Here is a 22,894-nt window from a genome sequence, read left to right as displayed (position 1 = left end):
TCTGCTAGAATTCTCCTTCCATTATAAGGTTGTCTATTTGTCTGCATACTTTAACCATGGCGAATCTGTACAAGAAATATTTCATCCATTACAAGTGTTCTACCCAGTAGATTTGAAATTTTGAATGTGAAATTTTCTTATTTATTGTTGTAGTCTTCTTATTTATTGTTATTGTCATCCTGTAAAGCGCTTTGAGAAGCCACCTTTAAAGGCGCTATATAAAATAAAGTTTATTATTATTATTATTATTATTATTATTATAGATTTGCAGAACACTTATACTGGATAATAGTGAAGCTTTAAAACTTACAAGTCACCTTTTAGCATAAGAAGATCTGGCCAGTTTTTTTTTTCTTTTGTTTAAGAATCACACAAATGACTCTTTCTTTGGCAACACTTAATAATGTCAAAGCCAAGACTTGGAAGAGGCAGGTTTTTTATACTAATGTGGGTCATTGAGGAGGGTCAGCCAGGCCTAAGTCACAGAAGAGGAAGCACAACTGTACTCTTATTGTCTGTCACTCCTACAAGTTAGCCATTGGCCTCCATTGTCTCCTCTACACCAGAGGGCAGATTGAATGCGAAAAATGATGCAGCCTCTTAGATATGCAAGATACTGAGCAATCATTGTTTAACAGTCTCTCCAAATGTTTATAATCTGTTTCATTCTCGCACAAAACATTGCAGACAACAACTGCATAAGGACAAAAGACAGATTGCAAACAGCTGGTTGAGATCCTTGGATTAAACAGACACAAGGTACCAAATGAGTCAGATGGGCCTCAATGATTCCTCTCGTTTGTTTCCGTTCTTAAGTTCAGAGCAAAGTACAGGTGTGATTTCAGTATGATAAAACCATGTAACCAGCTTATTCACCGTGGTAAATGGTCATAAGAAAACTACTAGGATACAGGAGGGTATAGGAAGCCTATGTGTTTGAGTAGGGAGGCACTGAAAATTGTGTTTTTGAGATGGCCGGAGGCATATGGGAGAGTGAATTAGGAAAAGTTCACAGACCAGACTTTTGGCTTTCTCTCTCTCCTGACTGCAGGTAATGAAAAGACCAGATGGCCGAGAGAGAAATTCTCTGCCTCTCCCTTATCCTCGACAGCAGCGAATCTGTTCCCAGGTTTCCTCAAGCCCTGGGCATTAGGGGTAACTGTGCTTCCACATGTTGAATGAAAAAGGGTTTAACACTTCAAAGGGAGTTGGATATGACCCTCAATTGCGGCACACCATGCTGTCCCCATATGCTGAGCACATCCTGCAGTGATCCTGCCTTCAAAGCACAGTCTCAAGGCAGGTCTGCTTCAAGGTGTTAAAGAAGATCTCCCTTCCGGCCTCACCTTGTCCAAGCCGTCTGGGAAGAGCAGAGGGGTCAAGCTGCAGGCATTCCCAAAGGGGGCAGCTTTTGATTCCAACATAGGCCGGGCTGCTAAAAGTCAAACTCCTGGTCATGCCAGTTGAACGCAAAGGCAGTGCAAAACCATATCAGAGTCCAGAACTCTGTATGTATATAGCAGCACCTGACATCAAAAATACTGCTTTTGCTTTCTGTGTCTTGCCCACTTCCTCCCATTCTGCATCCCCTCCACAGATTTGCAGGTGCAGTTGATTTGTCAGGAATGCAACTTTAAACTTTAAAGAATGATCATTTGTTGTTGTGAACTAGTAAAATGTAGTCGTTTAACACTCAGACTAAACCTAGCATTGCTCTTTCTCTACTGATTTACTGCCATCCATTTCAGTTCAGGATTCTGAGTTTTAACTTTATAATCAGGCCAGAATACTGCCCCAGTATAGAGAGTTGCTGAAGTCTGTGCAGGGAGCAGTAACTACTATATATATTCTGGGGTTTGAGGGCATGTCCTGCACTAACAGGCTGAAGGACCTGAACCTTTTCAGTCTTGAACAGAGAAGAACCTGAGATAAGCATTCAGAATCCTCAAAGGCATCAAGCCAGTGGGCTTCTTTAGAATGAACAGTGAAACACAAACCAGAGGGCACAAGCGGGCACTGCAAGGAAGGACATTTAAAACTGAGAACAGGGGGCACTTCTTTACCTAAAGGATTGTGGGAGTGTGGAACAAGCCACCCAGACACGAGGCTACAGCTGATACACTGGTTTCTGACAAGAAAAAACTAGAAGAGATCCTCAGATCAATTAATTACTCACTACCAAACGGGCTACCTGGGCTGAATGGGCCCTGGTTTGCAACCTTTCTTATGTTCAGTACGAGTAATCTAGTCCAGCCCCTCCCTGGCACCCAGCCCTGTCCTTCAAGCGCTAATCCTGTTAGTTGATCCGAAGATTGAGTTAATCTGTACAGAGAGCTATTCAGTCACAAGCCCTCCACCAAACTGGACCGACCGAGTGGCATGCAGTATCTTTGACTGGCACAGGTAAGTCACTTTTTCCCTCCTTTTTTAAATCAGATGTTTCTTTCCCTTTTTCGGATGTGCTCCTGTTTGTCTCGTCTTGTTTTTAGATCAATCGTATAATAAACTAAGGGTGCATTCTCGCGGCAGCTGTTCAAAACGTTGAAAACTGGGGTCGTCTGAAAAAAAAATTAGCATCTCTTTTTAGTTTTGTTTGGCCTGTTTGTTTCGGAGTGGCCCCCGAAATGCAAAGGGTCAGAAAGCAAAAGCTTAGAGGCGGAATGGAGCATCGCCTTTTGAGGCCATTTGTGGAGACACGCAGTGCCACATGGTGAAGGAAAAGGGAAAAAAAAAGTTTAACAGTTTAAATACTGCTTCCTGAGGTAAATAGAAGTAATGTTGATTTAGCAGGCTGAGAAGATTAAATCATGTTCCTGAACAGCTCTGAGCCCTCTCTCGCTTTCTGAAACAGTGTTCCTCGGTCATCTACAGTCTCTTATGATGAATGTGATCCAGTTGGATGAATCCCGTGGATTTGCAATGTGGGTTGCAGTAGTGTGCGAGAAATCTGTCAAAAACCCAAGAAAATGTATTTACTACAGAGAACAAAATACCACAGGCTCAGAGTGTCCATGCGTCTTTACTGAGCTATGCAAAAGTGAAAGATGAGACCATTTCCAAAAACTCAATTAATCCATCGTGTAGGTCTAAATGCCTGAGCATGTCCTTATTCCTGCCAACGGCTGACGACCAGGGTTTTAAGAAGCTGAACTGCGGGTGAGGGAGTATACCGGCCTCGGCGTCCATTTTAAGTCACTTAATTCTGATCATTTTACTCATCACAGCAACTCTGGCTCGAGTCGCTGGCAGAAAATAAGGAAATTTCAGGTGGACTAAAAGGTTTCTCTTACTTTGCTGTGCCACTGTCCTCACTCTGTCGTAATCCGTGTTAATTTCTGACCAGGCAGTTTGTTGATGATGGGAAGTAATGTTTTACTGCCTCGGTTGTAAGACAAATGGTGATTGATTCACTGAAGCTTGATTGCAAGTACTGTTTACCGAGAATGGGGCAGATTGATGGACAGAGCCCCTCACTGAGACTAGTATGAGCTGCAGTCCTATCCCATTTACAGTTAATTGGACACAAGGTGATCACACCAGTTCATATTGTACCAGGAGTGGTTGAAGTCAACTCACATGTAAAGGAGTATTACATGGGCTTTAAAACTGGTGGTATTTTGTAATGCTTTGTGTTGCAGTCAAACCAACGAGTACTGAAAATCCCATCTGCCAATCTGTCTCCATGGCATTCAGCTTCTTGAGCTATGCCTTGCCTGATGTAAATGAGCAGTTGGTTTCTGGTTATGAAGCACCCTTGCGGGTCTGCGGACAGCGCAGCAATAATGATCCAGTTGCCACCACTAACCCCTAACAGCCGTTGTCCCGTTTCAGGATGTTCAGCTGGGTGGTGAAAGTGGTTCCCCAGCCCCCTGAACCCCCAAAGCCCCTGGGACCGCAGGAGAAGGTAGAGCCCAAACCCTCAGCTCCTGAGCCGGTAAGACAACGCGTGGATCTGTCCTTTCCCCAGGACAGCTGCTCTGTATTTGCATTTTAACGTTTTGGAACACGGAAATACTAGACAGGGCTTCTTTTCCTCCTCCTTTTGTCACTATTTCAGACAAAGCCAACGCTCTGTTGCAGAAATAACCCTTTTTGTTCCTGCACTAACTCTCACCTATGAGCTTCTGGGTTTTTTTTTCCTCCCTGGTTTCTCTCTTCCCTGTTTGATGCATGCGAAAAATCGACGTGTTCCCGGTCGGCAGGAAAAGAAGGTGACGGAAAAGGAGAAAGCAAAAGAGCAGCCGCCGAAAGATGCTGCAGGTGGGATGCCCCGGAGCAAGATTCGGCTGGCTTTTTTTTTTAAAGAAAAGACACAGAAAATGTGGATCCTCAGGGAAAAGGAATACAGATCCAGCCTGGTTTTCTCAGTCTGAGTCAGGCCCACATGTGCCACACTGTCAGCATCCCTGCCCTGTGGAGAACTGAAGACTCCACTGAGCATATGGCAACAATCCCAGTCCATCACAACACCACTGAGAACTTGACCCTATGCAGATTTGGTAGTAGAAGGTATTTATAGAACACAAAACACACATAGCAGTGGTCCATTTTGCAATTTTATTTAGCCAACATTTTTATCCAAAGCAACTTCCATTTGCACACCCATCTATACGGCTGACACAACTGTACAGTGTGTCACCTGGGATTCAAGCCCACAACCTTCTCCGTTACAAGTCTGGAACCCTGGACTGTGCTCCACACTGGCACCACTCATTCTGGGGTGGGTGTTTCTGCCTGTGACCTGTGTAAGCGCATGTAGATTTCCTAGTACGATTGTGCACTTGTAATGTTTTTCGGTGCCATTCAAGCTTTCTGTTTTTGGATTCTACAGCTAAGACAGAGCCTGAGAAGCCTAAAGCTCAGGAAGACAAGAGGTCAGTTTCTTCCAGCTTTCCTGACATTCAAGGGGGTGTTAGACACCAGATGAAAATTATATTTCAATGTTAGGAACCAATCAGTGTATTTTCCTACAATATATTGTAGCCAGATGTAGGGAAAAAATTGTATCAGCTTGTTTGCTTTTACTGTAACACAAACTGTATATGCTCTTTGGCATGGAAAAGTAGTTTTTGGCTATTTTTTCAAGGATCAAATGCATCCCAATTTGTCCTTTTCCCCTTTGTAAGCCCTTCACTGTCACTCACAGAAGAAGACGTCAGAGACACAAAGTAGCTGCAAAATTTGGCTCTAGAGACTTTGCTGAGCAGGACTCACAAAACAGTTCCGCAACTTCCTTTGAAATACAGTGCCACCTGGTGGCAGACATATGCAAACTGCCACCAGACACATCTGCCTGAGAGGAGACAAAATGGGACACCAAGGCCCCTGCCTCTTTCTTTCTCAGTGAGCCGCCCGGTGTGTTGACCTGGATCTCTCAAGGTCTGGTCAATGTGCTGCCCAAGCCTGTGGAAAGCCCCCAGGTACCTCGGGCCACCGCAGGAGACACAGCAGCGAAGGCAGAGAAGGTGAGCTCTAACCTTTGTTCTTTAGTCTCTGTTACAGAGAGATGCTCTGCTTATTACCTGTACTCTGATTTACAGCTGTTTAAAAATGTTCTGCTATCACCCTGGGCCCTGGGCCTCACCTCACGATTGGTCAGCCCTGGTCTGCAAGTGTCTGGACCTCGGAACACTACTGGGATTAAGGACATGGGATGGGAGAGGGGTGTTGGGTTAGTATTAGGGTTAGAAATTAGTCTTGAAACGGTCCTCGTGCACATAGTTGGTTTCTCTCACCTGTCATTGACTTCTGTTTCCTTTCAATCCTGACACCGCACACAAAGAAGGAGGAACCGAAAGCAGGTGTGTCTACGGTTTCATTCCACACTGTTCACTAGACTGACTACAGATATCCCCTGCGTCTGTAACCAGGAGGAATACCTAACCCTAACCCTGACTCTAATTCTAACCCTAACCCTAAAACTAGTCCTGATGAAGTTAGGCTTTCAAATGTTGTGTCGCCTGTGCGTATTTCAGTAAGAAGGGTGATGCTTGCAAACAGACAAGCTTGAGTGACAGACCTCTGCTTCTGTCTCTCAGAAACCAAGCCCAAGGAGAGCGAGAAATGTCCCGAACCCACCAGGTACTACTACTAAATAATATTTGTAATAAAAATAATAATAATAAACATTATTTCAAATAGCACCTTTAGAGGTGGCTTCTTAAAGCGCTTTACAAAATGACAACAACAAAATACACAAGATATACACAATGAAAATACACAATGAGAGGAGACAGTAGACGGGGGTACTGAATACAGAGTGACAGACTGTCTTTATAAAACTGTGCGAATAGGCTCTGTCATTGTTCTTCACTGCAGGAACATACACAGAGTTCCTGGGAAAACCTACTGTGATGTTTCGTCTAGCAAGCGATCAAGTTCAACTCTATACATAGTTCTGATTTGCATTTGGTAGCAATTCTTCCAACAACTTTTGTCTAACATTGTTGATGTTCCTTTGACCCAGATCCCCTTTTAAAACCTGTATTTAAAAAAATTCTAAGAAAGTAAGAGTACATCCTAAAATATGGAAAAGATTATTATCCTTCCGCATATTACAGATACCTTTGTATCTTTGTTTAAATTTCAAATGAACACAAATCTTTGAGTCAACATTTATTTTAGCTTCAGCTAAGTGCTTTATATTACTAGCAGTAGTAGATGCCTTGATATAGATACCATGTGTGTGATGCTCCGGGGGAAGTCTATGGAAAATACAGAGTGATATTTGTCTAATAGTTGTTTTTTGGTGTCTTTTGCTGTGTCTTCTGTCCCGGACAGCAGTAAACCCAGTGAAGAGTGAGTAGATCCTGTGTGCAGTCTCTTAAGTTGTGTTGGGTGAATAGAAAATTAAACAACAAATTTGTTTCCTACAAAAGGACTGTTACTCTTTGCAAAGGCTGGGCAGAGCAAGCCAGCAACCCAAATACAAAATAAATTAGGCTCCAGCGCGCCCTCTGCTGGCAGCGAGCAGAAATTGACAAGGCCATCCTCAAAGTACAGTATCTCATTCAGGGCAGAGGGAACTCCCCTAACATGCATACAACCCTGTGCATTATGGTTTCAGACCTGCATATGGTTATGCATAAGAAAAATAAATCTCAGTCTTTTGCTTAAAAGACAGTGTTAGAGGAGATTTGAAAAAACCTGGAGATCTTGGCTGTTCTAAAATGGGCCTGCTCTGACTTCTGTGCAGTTCATACTTCCACTAATCAATGCAATGCAATACAATGCAATAACTGCAACAGAGACCATCCATCTTGTCCATCCAGCCTTATCCCATACCTCTAGACCAATTGCTCCCTGTTTTCAAGATTATTGTGAACCTCTGATTTCTCTCCAGGCTGTTTTCTAAAATAAACCTTCAAATACCAGGCCATCTTGTCAGATGGAACAGGAAAAGGTTTATTCCACACTGAAAGGAAAAGAAAAGAGACACAGCACTCCACAGCTGAAACACTGTCTCTTTTCTGTTCCTTTCAGCGTGGAATAAACCTTTACCTGTTCCTTTTGCAGCTTATGCATGCTGACGCAGCTCCCTGCTTGAACATCTTGTCAGTGGGTCACTTGCTTTCTCCTGCGTGCCCTCTAGTGGTTGCACGTCGCTATTGTGGGCATGAGAGGGGCATGCATCACTACAATCCCGACCCATTCGTCTCCATGCAGGCAAGCCGTTGGAGTCCTTAGCTGGATTGTGCAGGGACTGGGCAAAGTCGTCCCGCAGCCTGAGGAGAAGCACAAGGCAGTGGCCCCTGCGGAGGGACCCAAGACAGAGGTGGGCATGAATGTGTTCCATACGTATTGCATCAAATCACACTTCTTTCTGCTTGGTTCCGGTGTCACTGCAATTCTTAGTTGTTCAACAAGAACTATTCTCTCTCGAATCGATTTGGGAAACTTGGGGCTTTGCCTCGGCCTGAGCTAATTACACACCTCGTTTTTCTTGGATGCTAAAATACCAGTTCGGCGCCAAATATGATTCAGACGTTTACAGGCAAAATAAAATTACGCACACATCTAAATCTGTCAGATTAAATCTGTCGGAGGCCAAGACAAGTGCACTCTAATGTAAGTGTAGTATAAGCTGTCAAACAATAATAGCTAAAAACACACATTAAACAAAAGTGGAATAGATTCAGTTTCTTGCCCTTGGTCACTGACGTGTGTTTCTGGGTGATGTCAGTCTAGCTCAGTCAGTAGGGCATGAAGCTCTTAATCTCATGGTCATGTTTTGGGCACATTTAACATACTTGTTCATGGTCAGAGACATGGTGGATAATATGTCTGACTACAGATCAGTAGATTTCAGGTTTGACTCCTCACTGGTTTGCTTTCGTTTAATACTGTTTAACTATATTAATATTATTGCTAGTAAAATGTTGACTGGTTCACATAAACCAGGGGAACCTACATGGACGTAGTTAGTAGAAAACTGAGGGCACTTCTTTACCCAGTGGGCTGTGGGAGTCTGGAATAAGCTGCCCAGCCATGTTGTTGAAGCCGATACCCTGGTCTCTTTCAAGAAAAGGCTGGATGTGATCCTTGGATTAGTCACCTGTTAACTACCAAACAGGCTGCCTCTCTGTTGTGACCTGTCATTTGTTCTTATGTAATGGATTTCTCTGTCCACAGGTTAAAGAAGCACAGCCCCCTCCCCCTCCATCAGTGCCAGGTGAGTTCAGACCGATTTCAGGAGGACGAACACAAAATAACATCTTCACATCAAAATAATATCAGCAAAATGTACCTCCTTCAACAGAGTAGAAACCTAGTATTTGCCTGTTTTGTGGCCTACAGAAACATCTGGCCTAGATAAAGGCCATTTTCTTTGCTTCCTGTGACACATCATGTGTCTCAGTGATGCAAATCCGTCATAGTTTTCCTTATACACATCCTTCACATTCCTCTGGCTTCCTCCCACAGTCAAGAGGCATGCTGGTAGGTTAATTGCCTTCTGGGAAATTGGCTCTTGGTGTGAGTGTGTGCATGTCTGTGTTTGTTCCTGTGTCTGCCTGCCCTGTGGTGGTCTAGTATCCCATGCAGGGTGTCCTCTCCTTGCAACACACTGCATGCTGGGACAGGCTCCAGCTCCCCCACGACCCTGAATTGCAAGAAGTGGTTTGAAAATGGACGGATGGATATCCTTCTTGTGTTGAACGTAATTCACTGATCTGGAAAGCTTATTGCTTGTTTTCTACAAGTCCATGACCAAACCAATCAAAGTGTGTCTTTTGTTGCTTCGTGAGTTCCAGAACCACAGCCGGAGGTTAAAATCATCGAGGTGGTGTCTGTGACCTCGCGTGAGACAGCCTCGGAGATTGACAACACAGCCCAGAAAAACCCACCGCCCACCCCCAGCAAAGCCCGGTGAGTCCCCACTGCACTCTGCCATCTCTGGACTGTAACAGAGGTTTACGGGAATGAGAGGAGGCCTTTTGGAGCAGTTTCCCTGTTTGGTTGCCAGTAGCTTGTTGACCTGAGCTCAGATTTCATGCAACTGTGTTTCAGAGGGTCACAGGGCATCAGCTTTGACAATACACCTTGTAGCTTCTTTCAGACAAGCTCATGTCTGTCATGTGCAGAAGTGCCCTCTTGTTTTCCAAATGAAATGAATCCCATTCAATTGATTCCCACTTATGTTCTCAGATCTTTGTCTGTACCTTTCAGAGTTTTAAATATTGAGTCCCCTCATAGTCTCCTCTGCTCAGGACTAAAGAGAATTTGTTCCTTTAACCTCTACTGCACTGACAGTGGATAGTTTTCCAGTCTACCTTTCTGCAATGATCAGGTACATGTGATCTTCAGGGTGATGACTAGCAGAAAGCACTTACTTTGCAGGTTTGAGGAATTAAAACTGAGAGTTATCTGTTACCTCTAACTTCTTACATACAGAATAGATTGACACTCATTTCATGCTACTTTACCACTGTCTCCAATCCATAGCACTTCTCTTCATCGGATATGTCCTCCGGATATGTTATGTTATGTAGGTTAAGTAGGTCTTCTTCAATTCAGTCACCTTTCCTTCTGTTCCCAAAGTTGACATATTCCGGCAGCACATTGCTCAGATTGATCAGATAGCGAGCTGCACCAGAGGGAGCGAGAGACAGACAGACGCCTGAGGTTCCAGATTTATAAACTGTCACTTGACTAATCGTCTTGCGCCATCTGGTCAGGTGACTCAGGGCAGCTGCTCCTTAACTAAAAGCATTCTGGGTATTGTGGTCCAATCTCCATCTTGTCTGAACCCTCTCACAAGGGGAAAACGACTTCCCTTTCGTGTCTCAAGGCTCTGTCCTGTGTGGGATCTGAGTGAGCTGAATTCAACTCTCTTGTCCTGCAGTGTGATTGAATGGCTCAAGCAAGGCCTGGAGAAGGTGGTTCCACACCCAACCGAGCAGCCTGCCCCTCTCAATACTGCCCCACAGAAACAGGTAACACTCTTCTCGAGGTCACAACAGGAAGCTAGTTTTCCTTTTTTCCATAAAGTACATTTCCCTGCTGGAACTTTCCTCTCCAGGCAGCAGAGGAGAAGAAGGAGGAAGCTCCCAAGAAGGAGACTGGCAAGAAAGAGACAGCAGGAGAAGCTCCTGCTCCTGCTCCTGCTCCTGCCCCTGCCCCTGCCCCTGCTCCTGCTCCTGCTCCTGAGAAAGGTAAAATACATGTTTAGCAGATTCCAGCGGTTCAGGGATTAGGAATAGGTTTGGAATCGGGATCAGAGCTGGATCGGGATTGGGTTGGAGGGTTGGATTGTGGCTTGGAAGAGTGCTGGAGTTAGAGGGTTGGTGTTAAATTGAGGGTTGGGGAAGAGTTAGACTCGACTAAAGTATTCCTTAGAGCAGAGGTGACAACCGGCATTTGATGTTCATTCCACCCCTGATCTTCATTATTTAACTCTTGCCTGACAGGTTAACGCCAGATTATTAGTGACAGGCAGGGGGTTCTCCTCTCTCTCAAGTGGAATTTGCACTTTGACTGGAATTGTGAGATTTAATTAATATCTGTGTTGCCTGTGACCTGTTGAAAGATGAGCGGTTCAAAGGTGGGGGCACCATTCTGCCCCATGTGAGGTTGTAGCATTCATAGCCATGAAAGAACCTCAAAATCTGGGACTAACAGTTTGTATTAAAAATGACAAAATCAAGCATGCACACATCCCACGGTTTCTCATGCGATTTTGATGGCCATGTGCTCTGTTCTCCTGTGAGCAATTCCTTTAAGTGCCTTCGTGTCTTTAGTGATGTGTGACCAAAGGAAATGTGTCTCTTGTTTATACAGACCCCAAACCTGCTGAGCCAGCAAAAGCCCCTGCAGAGACACCCAAACCTGCCAGGTAAGAGTGACAGGCAGGTTTCTCTGCTCTCCCAAGAGAACTCTTAAGAACTTTGTAAGATTTAAAGAGAGAAAGCAAAAAAAAGAATTCCAGTCCTTGTTTAATAAAAGCACTATGTTCTGCAGTCAAGCACATTTAGTCATCTTTTTTTTTTGTTTCTTCAGAAGAGCTAACTTTTAAATGTGAGAAAATTGTTCATTAACACGTGAATACATTTTAACAGTACTGAACACTGAGGAAAAGAGTAAAAATGGTGGAACAGGTACAATCATCCTTACTCAGCCAGATATCCTACCAAACAAGCTGTAGAAGTGACACAGTGCAGTTTTATCTAACTGGTAATACTAGTGGGATAAACACATTTTACAGAGCCAGTTAAAAGATGGTGGCATTGACGCAAGCTTTCCAGATTATGTTCTACTATTGCATTGCAAACTGCGGAGGAGGGGTGTCTGTGAGTTCAGATGTGCTGCAGTGTTCAGTAACGTGCGTCTTGGTTCTGCTCTGTTCCTTTCTGGCAGCGAGGACGTGCAGCCAGGGTAGGTAATGTCTCTGCTGGCTTTGTAAGCAGGGCAAAAAGCTGCCAGTCTGTAGTGCCCAGCCTCCTCAACAGCTTTGACTGCAATCACTGTGCTTCTCCGTTCAGAGTTAAGGGCATTGAGAAACCAGAGCAACAGGTTCTTCAGAACAATTTGAGCATCTTTTTTTCCCATTTCTTAGATATTTTGTTTCACATTGATGCCTTTAAGTGACTTTGCAAAAAAGAAAAGTCCTGTTCTCCTTGACATAAACACAGGGGTCGGTAACTGAGATACAGAAAACAAAGCCAGTAAAAGAGACATTTTCATCAGAGCCAGGCCAACCAGCAGAGGTTTTACTAGCTCCATCAGCTCTGCTGGAAACACACAGTGTATTGCCAGACATAAAGTCACCGAGGTGACAAAGAAGTCAGTCACGCAGGACACTGCTTAATTCTGCAACCTTGCTTTGAGATGCAATTGAGCGATAAACCAACAATCATATTTTCTAAAGTAACGTTTTCAACAGAAAGACAATCTAGGTTGAAGAAATTATGAATACGGTCAAACAAAAGCTGCAGAGGTAAAAAGAGAAAGTATGGTGCAGCTAAACAAAAGGATATATTGATCTCAGAAAGGTATAACACTACTGTAAGCAGCATGATGATTTGTTAAAGAATAACTGCACACAATGCATTTGATCTGTGATCCCTGGGGCTCTTCTCACAGAGTGGTGAGCTGGTTTGTTCAGGGACTGGAGAAGATGATCCCGCAGCCAGTAACCAAACCCAAAGCAGATGGAACTGGGGTGAGATAACTGTTGATTTGATGTAATTTAATAGCAGACCTGAATCAAGGAAGAGCACATTTCATTTGTCAGTCCCATCTTTTGGCTGCACAAATTCAATTCAGTCTTTATTATCTGGGTGACATTTGTGTTGCGGCACAGTTCAACAAATAACAAGTCAGACAAACACTGCCAAATAGAAGAGGGTACAACAGCATTTCAGGAGATAAGACAATTACTTAACATTGATTGAGAGTGAGATTGCAGAGGGGATGAAAGATTCCCTGTGTCTGTTACTATTATACCAGGAGACACAGAGGTGTCTACAAGATGGGAGTAGTGTAATTTCTCAAAGAAGTGGATGAGAGACACACTCTATAATGCTCTCAACCTTATTTACAGCCCTCTGTGGAGGACATTTAGGTTTCCATATGCATCCGTACACTTCCAGATGTATTTCCGTACAGCATGCCTAACATATTTAATTAATCTCTCTAAGTCCGGACTGGTTGTTATACAGGACGAAAACAATGAGGCGGGAGAGTGTGAGAATTTAGTCCCAAGTCAAAGATGTTCCTTGTTCTTGTTTTTCAGGAGAAAGGTGCATCTGCGGTGCAAGAAAGTAAGTAAACAGAAAATCAATATTTCATTTAAATACAGAGTTAAAACAAAATCATGTTCATGGAAATTCAGCTCATGAAAAGCATTTTGTCACTGATTTTTCTTAATTTAAGAACTCAATTATAATAGGAAGACTGGTGATAATTATTTTACTTCCAAAAATAATGAAGATTGTGAATTTCAGACATGTTTATTGTATACTTCCAAATTCAAAGAAATCTTTATTTAAAATAATCGCAGGTTGTTTCTTGGTTTATGATGAGTGCTCTGTAATGGACAGCCCCTGATATTGTTACAAATCTACACCCAGTGGATAGTTCTGGCGATCTTTCCAATAAAAGCCAGAATACAAACACATTTCTTTGTTGCCAAAGTTTTTATTAATACGTGACAGAAAGTGCTCAGTCCCATATCTTTACTCACAAGCATTAAATTATTCCCAGTTTAGTATTCAACCCTTGCTGGAACCGAGTGATTCTGGCACAATTTCAGTAAGCTCAGACTTTAACTCTAATAAGCAGGATATTCAAGTCATACAGAAAAGAATATCAGAAAAAGAAAATGATACCCCAGAACAGTGTAGTGTAGAATACTGCAGAATCTGTTTGTAAATCACTCCACAGTCTCTCATGCATCAGAGTTGTTCCTTAATTGTATGAAACTTTATTACGAGCTAGTGAATAATTATATATGAACAACGAACATTTGCTTTATTTAAATGCCTGTATGGGTGTCCAAAACCTTTACTTTCATCCCATTCTTTCTTGAAATGAAAGAAGGATTATATGGAAACGCCAGACCGGATGAGGACAATACCCACACTCACGTATGTCTGATCTAGAAAGTACCATACCCATATAAATACACAAAAGGCACATTTGACATGTTTAGGAGTTGTCAGATGTTCTTTGTTAGACATTCTGGGTTTTGTTCATGACATTGCTTATATTATTGCATTATATAAGTTAGCTTCTCAAAACCCTGCAGTAGGTGCTGAAGACCCATTATGCACACCATAAAGAAAACATCCATTAACCAATCTCCATGCCCATTGGTGAAGCCTGTGCTGGAAGCATTTTAAACAGGAAGCACAGCTCCTTCCCTTTTCCAGTCAGTTTGAGTTTGTGTCTTGTCCAGCCGGCGGTTGTGCTGAAACAGCAGCAACTGGCGATAAGCACTGCGGAGAGCTGATTGCAGGTCCCACAGGCAGCGTTTAAAATCAGGGCCCCAGTGACCACGCAGACCCTAATCCAGCTCCTCTTGTCCCTTTGTTTCAGGGGAGAAGGGGGTGGCAGCCTCTGAAACAAAAGGAAAATGAAGACTGGGGAAGCGAGTGTCAGCACAGGCTAAGACAGACAGGAAAGCATCAGCCATATGTTACTCAGCATTCCTGCTGCACCATAGGCTATGCAGGCAGCTTCAGCTCCTACCTCCCTCCTGCAGGACAGCACACAGTGGCCTCCTCATACCCTGCTCCACGGCAGTGTCAATGATGTGCTTAGGCACTTCTGAATTAAAAAAGACTACACCCCTATCAACATGCAAACAGCCCATTGTTGCGATTAGGAACTGCTGGGTTTTTTTATTATACAGTCTGGGTTTTGATCAGAACACCGCTTGTATTAGAAGCTAAAAAACAGGCTTTTCAGCTTCACATCAGTGACTTTATGCTTCTCATTGCTTTCTGTATGAATTGAGTCATTTCTCCCTTACGGCTGACATACTTTGCTATTATTTTATTTTTTCCTTTTGGTTTTCCTTAGTAATTTAACAGTGGTGTGTGCAATGAGTACAGCATTTTTGAGCTTTTAAAGATACTGCAATACTGACCTTTGGCACTAGATAGGGAGGTCGTGCATTCCTAATTAAAGTTCTCCTACTCCCTCCTCACTCCCCTTCTCTGTCCATTACATATGCATTTAACTAAGCCAGGATACAAGCTAAGTGCATCTCAATCATGCACCAGCCCTTTAACCTACCAAAAAGAGTTTCAAAGTCTTTGTGCATTTATCTGTGCTTACTCTGGCACTACAACATTTTTTGTTTAATACCAATACAAAAACTGTATATAACTGCAGAAGAAAAGTGTATTATTGCTAGTATAGATATGGCAGCTCACTTATTTCTGAATAACCATTCTTATGATCACTTATTATGATGTATTTATGAATAGAATGATTCCAAACGCAATAAAGCATTGCTTGAGAAAATAAATAAACAGTTGTTTTTCCTTGCTTTACGTTGGTGTGTGCTACTGACATTCTAGCTTGTGATTTCCTGGCGGTGGTCACCCTCGGGTTATGAGGGTGGGCTTTCAGACAAATGACAGAAGGAAGGGTGGACGTTGGGAAGCACCTTTCCAGTCAGGCAATGCCAAAGAAATAGAAGCAAGAGAGGAAAAAGAACTTAAACTGAGAACCAACAGCCAGTGACAAATTGAAAATAAAATAAAGGCACAATAAAATAGATTTGAGAGGTAGGAGCCCATTTCTTGATAACTATAAATTACACTACCCCCTTAAATTGATATGGTGAATCATTTAGTTGAAATGATCTATATTTATAATGGATCAGGGTTCAGTGTCATGCTGAAACCCTTTGGTTACATGGTCATCTACCACAATATGATCCCATGTACAAAATCTATGGAAAAAAAAACCTTAATTAAAAACCCCTTCCTGCCAAGTCGACATTATATTTCTTGGTGCTTTCAACCTGAATATATACTCATCTGTATCTAAACTGAGTAAGCTACTAGATTTATCATTAGTGCTTCCATTAACATTTAGATACGCAGTGTATTTAAATGTAGACACTATATCTCAGAAGTAAAAGAAAAATAGAATTCATAAGAACCTCAAGGAAAGGGATAGTTCAGCCACCAGTGATTTAGAAGAAATGGTTAAGAAACCTGAGGTTTGATCAAACTGTGGCTGGACAGGGTGGGCCAGGTGCAGTACTTTGAAGGCGGACCCCACTCTTGCCTCCCTCATGGGCTGCCTCCAGAGTTAACCCCTGCAGTGCTGTTCCGCTTGCAGTTTCCATCCTCCCGGATCCAGCAGGGGGCGACCTGGTCCTCGAAGAGGTGGAGTCGGACTGGGAGAACGAGCCCACGGAACAGCAAGCCCCCCCCGCCATGCCCCTAGAGGAGACCCCCGCTCTGCAGGAGGCCAGCCAGGAGCCCCCCACCCACCCCCGGATCCTAGCCATGCAGCAGGAGGACGCAGAGACGCAGACGGAGCGCTGGACGCCCCTTCTGCAAGCCATCCAGCAGGAGGCAGAGGCTGCCGCCAGGGCGGCGCTAGAGGACAGGTCAGCGAAGAGCCCCGCCTTTCTTTCCATCGCAGTCTTCCTCCCTCCTTGTTGACCAATTGTTCTGTTCATTGACTAGCAGACTGATCAATCCAGATCAAGTCTCAGATCACAGGGACGTACTGTATCGTTATGTGTCTGTTGATTCTTTGTCCTCATTTGGACAGCGAAGCAATAAAAATAGCAAAGAGAAAGACTGGTTAATAGCACATAGTGGGGTTTTACCAAGGGTGGTTACGTTCAAACACAGGTTTTTGTTACTGTACCACAAAAAGGGAAGTATGGCTCTGTAAGAGTTCAAAGAAGAACAGAAACGATTCCCAGTCTCAGGAGTCTGTCATATATGGACAGATTAAAGGAACTGAATCTCTTCAGACTAGAACAAAGAAGACTGAGAAGAGACTTGATCCAAACATATAAAATCCTATAGGGTTTTACAAAGGATCGAGTCGTGCTAGTCTATAACACTGGGGATGAATTCAGATTCAGGTGGAAAACAAAGACACAGGATCCCTAGTAGAAGTTTAAAGGCCATTCATTTTGGACAGAGAACATTGTGGGTGTCTGCAACAAGCCCCCTTCAAGAAGGAGCTGGATTCAATTTAAGATTCACACAACTATTAAACAACCAAATGGACATCATAGGTTGAACGGTCTTACGTTCTTAAGTCTCCATGTGATTAACTGTTATATCTTACTTTCATTTCTAGTCCCTGTGCAATACATCTCTTTCTCTTAGTACGTTAACTCTCAAGAGATGCTTTAGTTTGACAAAAACAGATAAAAGACTATCTTATTTTTATTTATTATCTTTAACATGATGCCAAATGCCTGCACAAATAGGAATCCTCCAAGCGTTCTGCACCTTTGTTTTCAGAGCCTCTGCTGCTCAGAGTTGTGTTGACGAGAGCACTGATGTATTTCTGTATTCATTTCTAGACTCAGACAAGAAAAAATGGCGACAGAAAAGACCACAGAGGAGCTGGGTGAAAGGGCCGAACAATCAGTGGGAGAGCTGGACGATGGGGAACAGTAAGTTGCTCAATACCTTAACGTTTTGAACCTCCAGCTCAAATCATGTTTCATGAGTGATGGGGTTTTATTATCACAATAGTATTTTTGGCCTCTGTGTTATGTGATCATGTTCCTGTATCATGTAAAGGGGAAAAACTGAAAGTAAATCTAAAAACTACTTGCGATGGGGTTACTGGAGATTGGGCTCTGTCCTTACCATGATCTGGAGCTGTAATGGAACGTGCTCTGTAGGAATCCCAGCTGTTGCTCATGCTGCTTTCCATCTCACAGTGTAAGTATGGCGGTAGGGCCCATTGTAGCATTTTTTTCCAGAACTGTTTAATGACTTGCTCGCTGTTTGTTTTGTAAAGACTGCCCAATATCCAGGAGGAAGAGAACGAAGTGGATCCAGAGTAAGTTTCCAATTTCCACTTTTTCCTCATTCCCAGTTCCTTTTCCAAAAACTCCAGAAGTATTTCGCAGATATCACATGTGCCTGATATTATATTTCAGGCAGATCGGGTATTTGGTATTTGTCAAAACTGGGAAGACAGCTGGTGTTACAGTATATACTGTAACATACAAAGCTCAGCAAGTTGTACTAGGCTCAGTGGGTCTAATGCAGTCTGTATACAGTACAGATCACAGAGGGCAGGCTTTGACACTTTTCTTGTGCTGAAGTGTGTTTTTTCTTGGTATTTTTGTGTATGTCAGCATTAATTCAGGAAACAGTGCCTTTTCATTCTGTTTTTGACTCAAACTTAATCTTTAACAAGATATGTATTTACGTTTTATCTTAAAAATCAGATTTCTCTCAAACAGTATAAGACCTGAGATTTGTGTAGGAGCAAGATATGGGACTTTATTCAAAGATTGAGGGTAGGCAGTGTAATTATTATTATTATTATTATTATTACACCCTTTTACTTGGAATTCTTTTTGGGATCCTTTAAGACCAAAAGCAATACAGTACATACATGCAATTTTTGCAGCAGTAACCTGGTTTTCTGAGGTTTAGAGTCCAATTTTCACCCAAAACAAAGTGTTTGTTCAACCTGAGAAAATCAATCAGTATAGAAGCAGGGAGTTAAATTAATATGGGGACATCACCTAATATGAAAGGAAGTGGTGAATAACAATAACTTCCTATTTTATTGCTGTAGTTTCCTTTAAAATAACCAGGTAAATATGTAGTGTAGCTCAAATGAACTGCATTATTATAATATACCAGCACAGCCTATGCAATGCAGAAGAGGAAGAGCGCTGGCCCCAATGACTGTGTCCTGTGCTGTACAGGTTACAGATGATACGGGAGGAGAGCGAGGAGGACGACTCAAATAAAACCACAGAGTAAGGCTTCTCTGCCACACACGCTGGGCTGCAGCTGCGCAGTAGGTAAACTGCAGCCATGCCATGCTCAGGGATCAAACCTGGGTCAGCTGCTTGAAATGCAAGCTATGCTCAGCCCTGTGCCCCTAACACGGCTGCATGAGAGACAGGTCACCACAGGGGGGCAGAGTGCCAGGCCCCAGTGGTCACGCACAGTCCAGGTTTCTGCTGTAATCACATTCATTTCCATTTTCAATTTCGATTGGTCTCCGGTAAAAACTATAAAATGTGGTACTCACACTGATAACAGGCTGTTATCGGTGACCAGCTTTTGTTGAAAAAAACCACGGACAGCCTCTCCTACAAGCAATTGTTGGAGTCATTGTGACTTTTAAGAGCAGGCAGTCACCATGAATTGTGGGATGAATATTAATCATCTTTTGCTGTCTCGGCATGCGGGGGTGGAGGAGTGCAAATTCAAGGTCTCAGTTCCTGGAGGGCCCAGCATGAGCATGTTCCCACCTGAATAATCAATTAAACATTTAACCTAATAATGTCCTTAGTCTGACAGTAATAGGAGTGGTATTGAGGTCCTTTGCAATATAACTCAATATAACTTGCCTACGAATGTTGCGGTTATGGGATTAATGAATTAGATCATCCCTGTAACTGAGGTCAGGTGGGATTAAAGCCAGAAGACACCGGGCTCTCCAGGAGATGAGACTCTTAGCCTAAAGAGACACAAAAGGAGGAATTAAAACTCTGGTTAGATGGTGCTTCCCAGGTGTTATGAAACTTCTAATTAATATTCATTTCTATAACATAGTTATTTTCTATATTACTTGCAGGTTAAATCAGAGCCCTAGATTGAGATGATTAATGCATTACTTGCCCATACCAAACAAGGCATACATTGGGTGTTTACACTATGAGCCTGGATTAAAAAGCCATCTTCAGTCAATGCAAATTCAGCATCCCTCACAAGTTATCAGAGGCCTTGTTTCACTTTGCAGTGCCTTGGTGATGGCTGGCTCATGGATTTCTTAAGGCTTGCTCACAAGTTTAAGCAATAGGTGTTAATGATATCATGATAGGGTACACAGTTCCTCCTTTGGCTTTTATGATGCAAAGTAAAAACTCGTAGAATCATTCCATCATTTTGAACGTACTTTTCCAGCCCCTGTAAGAATTAAATAACAGCGTTCAGGGCGAATGTGGAAATCAAGGAATCAACTGCCCTCATGTCGCTTGTTTCTTTAGATTTAAAAATATTTTTTATTGCCACATACTGCATTTGTGTTTTTTTTTTGTTAATCAGATTGAAGGAACTAAATTAAGCAGACTGAGGTTTGAAGATCCATCTGATGCGATTGACTTTGTATTTAGAAGTGCAGTTCTGCTTCAGAACTGATTAGTGTGATAGGCTTTTTAGATGTTTCCACTTTGCTTTACACAGTATATTAAATACTCTCTATGCTTCAACCCCTAAAACTTTTAAAGATCCAAAGAAAAGGTTTTGTTTGATCAACCACTCTGAACAGAATATATTGTATCTGCTTATATATTTTGCCTTAGAATTGTTTAATCCCGTCATTGCCTTTATTAATAAAAAAAAGTCATTCTTTGCTTTGAAGAAAATTCCAAAATACTATTATCATTGTCATTATCATTATCATCCACGAATTCCCCTGGAGGATAACCACAGAACAATTGTTGTGCAAATCCGCTATCTGTCAGTTACGGAAGCTCAGACATTTCTGGAAAATCGACCGCAATTTAAGGATGATCGCTAATTAGTCCCGGTGTTATAGCAACTGTTCTCTTCCGCTCTAGCAACCACTTAGCGTCTCCCAGCAACCGCGGTCCCATCTTACCGGTTGCCTTAGTTACTTTTCCGTGGTTCCGCTGAACCGCACGCTTGGCCCTGGCACTGAGACGGGACGGCCCGGGTTCGAAGGAATCGCCCTGCAATTTAGCAACAGGAATTCCCCGTGACTAGTTTTTACAACGAGAGTCATTGAGATAAAACACTTCACGCCGATTGATCGGAGTGGATGCACATCGGTCATTTATATTGAGTCGCACATCCCCCTGAAAGCGGTTTTGGAAACGGGGATGGTTCTCTAAGTACCGGGTGAGTAAGTCTCCTGTCAGGGATGAGAAACAGTGCTGTTAATACCTCCACCTGCAAGCCGGAATGCTTCGGTTTTATATTTTTCTTAGACAAAGACTTAACGTTTTTGGATATCATTCACCATATTAAGGCATTGAGTGCTGTTGCGCAGTATAAAAATGGTGTATTTCACATCTTTCCGTGCTCGCTATAGAAATCACGAGTTGCGGGATATTAAATAATGAATTAAAGGTCAAATTCAACCAGGAGAATTTTAACGATTGTTATTGGGACTCGTCAGCAGTCTTTAGGAAGACGGAGCATCCATAGTGGTATTTAGGATAAATGCAGGTAAATTAGTTGAACACAGCTGCTGTCTTTCTGTATCGGTAGCGGTAACCTGTTAGGTTTAGACCTAGATGAGAGATGCTTTCACTTTCGCTGCCTGAATTGTAAAGAAGGATTAACACCTTTTAAACAGGCTTCGAAAGAAAGGGGAGTTTTGTAGTTTATGGGCTGTAGATCATGCTCACCAGCTGTTTCGAGACAGAGCTGGGGAAAGTTACTTTTCAAAAATCGTGCATGCCAGCTACAAGTTACTTGTGTAAGGGCAAACTAAGTAACACAAAATAAACAAAATAAGAAGAAATGAGGGCGGACTCTTTTAGAAGTAGTTTGCATTGGAACTGCACGAACACTACATAAACCAATGCAACTGATAATTTTTCAAAATTATTTACCCCTCACCCCATCAAAAATAAACCCCGCTGCCCAGTTGATAAAAACGGATCCCTTCCACAGGTGACTTGGAATAACTTGGAACTGGAATGCATTACTTTAAAAAAACAAACTTTTCCCTCCCATCCCGTCTAAAGCTGTTCCTCTGTATCAATGATCTCCTCCCAGATTCGTTTATGAGTGCCAGTCTCAGTGGGATTACTCCATGAAAAAAAACGGAGGGGGAGACAGTAATGTCCTTTTTAGGTATTCCTGTCCTCAAGTCTGCCACACGCTTTGACAGCACTGGTGTGTCCCCTGATCCTCGGCGGTAACATGGGCTCCTTGCTTTGCTCTCAGGCGCCTCCTAGTGGACGTGTGTCCTGCAGGCGGCTTCCCTAGCGCCCTCCACACCGAGCTGGGCGAGGACGGGACTCCCGCAGCGTCGGAGGGAAGCCCAGCTCCGCCCGAGGCCGCTACAGAACCGGAGGAAGAGCCCGTGAGGGAGGGGTCCCCAGGGAAGCAACAGTCCCCGGTAGGAGAGGCATGTGCCGTACAAGAGCCTGAACCAGAACCCGAACCAGAACCCGAACCCGAACCCCAACCGGAACCAGAGCCCGAACCAGAACCGGGACCGGAACCAGAACACGAACCAGAGACTGGACCCGAACCAGAACACGAACCAGAGACTGGGCCAGAACCGGAACCAGAACCGGAACCAGAGCCCGAACCTGAACACGAACCAGAGCCTGGACCAGAACCAGAGCCCGAACCAGAACCAGAAGCAGAACCTGAAGCAGGGGAAGGGGGCTCACCAGCACAGCAGCCTCAGCGGGTGCAGGAAGAGTCCCCCGTGAGGGAGGTGCCGCCTGCAGAGGACCTGAGGGAAGAAGCCGCGCAAGAGGCAGAGCCTGTGACACAGCAGCCCGACACAACAGAGGCGCTGGAGCCCCCTGCTGGTGCCCACCAGGTAATGGCGTCAAATCCTGTATCCATTGCTGCGGTCTCTGCTTGATTTCTTCCAATGGCAGGGCAGAAAGCTCTTCTCAGTGGGGCATGTTTTTAAGCACATTTTATGTGTTACAGTATTTAATCGGTACATTTGTTTGCAAAATGTTATAAAAGACCTGAAACAGAAAATGAATATTTTG

The 22,894-nt window shown here is 43.3% G+C and overlaps 1 protein-coding gene across 12 annotated transcripts in view; it reads left to right on the top strand.

Moving 5' to 3' along the window:
• The first annotated feature begins 2,329 nt into the window (after window positions 1–2,329).
• Window positions 2,330–22,894, top strand: part of cngb1a (cyclic nucleotide gated channel subunit beta 1a) — a 36,728-nt gene continuing 16,163 nt past the window's right edge. For 4 of the 12 annotated variants that reach the window (XM_015368609.2, XM_015368603.2, XM_015368608.2 and 1 more), the window contains exons 1-23: window positions 2,330–2,403; window positions 3,832–3,934; window positions 4,203–4,260; window positions 4,832–4,874; window positions 5,345–5,465; window positions 5,783–5,801; window positions 6,039–6,081; window positions 6,781–6,798; window positions 7,666–7,774; window positions 8,632–8,671; window positions 9,246–9,366; window positions 10,343–10,433; window positions 10,520–10,652; window positions 11,278–11,332; window positions 11,854–11,871; window positions 12,580–12,658; window positions 13,232–13,259; window positions 16,297–16,570; window positions 17,510–17,602; window positions 17,956–17,997; window positions 18,881–18,934; window positions 21,933–22,010; window positions 22,104–22,713. In XM_015368609.2, the coding sequence (XP_015224095.2) occupies window positions 3,833–3,934; window positions 4,203–4,260; window positions 4,832–4,874; window positions 5,345–5,465; window positions 5,783–5,801; window positions 6,039–6,081; window positions 6,781–6,798; window positions 7,666–7,774; window positions 8,632–8,671; window positions 9,246–9,366; window positions 10,343–10,433; window positions 10,520–10,652; window positions 11,278–11,332; window positions 11,854–11,871; window positions 12,580–12,658; window positions 13,232–13,259; window positions 16,297–16,570; window positions 17,510–17,602; window positions 17,956–17,997; window positions 18,881–18,934; window positions 21,933–22,010; window positions 22,104–22,713 (2,229 nt within the window). In that variant the 5' untranslated portion in view covers window positions 2,330–2,403; window position 3,832. The remainder of the gene's footprint in view (window positions 2,404–3,831; window positions 3,935–4,202; window positions 4,261–4,831; window positions 4,875–5,344; window positions 5,466–5,782; window positions 5,802–6,038; window positions 6,082–6,780; window positions 6,799–7,665; window positions 7,775–8,631; window positions 8,672–9,245; window positions 9,367–10,342; window positions 10,434–10,519; window positions 10,653–11,277; window positions 11,333–11,853; window positions 11,872–12,579; window positions 12,659–13,231; window positions 13,260–16,296; window positions 16,571–17,509; window positions 17,603–17,955; window positions 17,998–18,880; window positions 18,935–21,932; window positions 22,011–22,103; window positions 22,714–22,894) is intronic. The other 8 variants (XM_015368604.2, XM_015368605.2, XM_015368607.2 and 5 more) reach the window with 8 other exon arrangements.

This window comes from Lepisosteus oculatus, chromosome 20 (genome assembly GCF_040954835.1).
Source record: "Lepisosteus oculatus isolate fLepOcu1 chromosome 20, fLepOcu1.hap2, whole genome shotgun sequence".
NCBI lineage: Eukaryota > Metazoa > Chordata > Actinopteri > Semionotiformes > Lepisosteidae > Lepisosteus > Lepisosteus oculatus.
The sequence above is the reverse complement of the archived record's forward strand: the minus strand, read 5'-3'. Positions and strand labels throughout refer to the sequence as shown.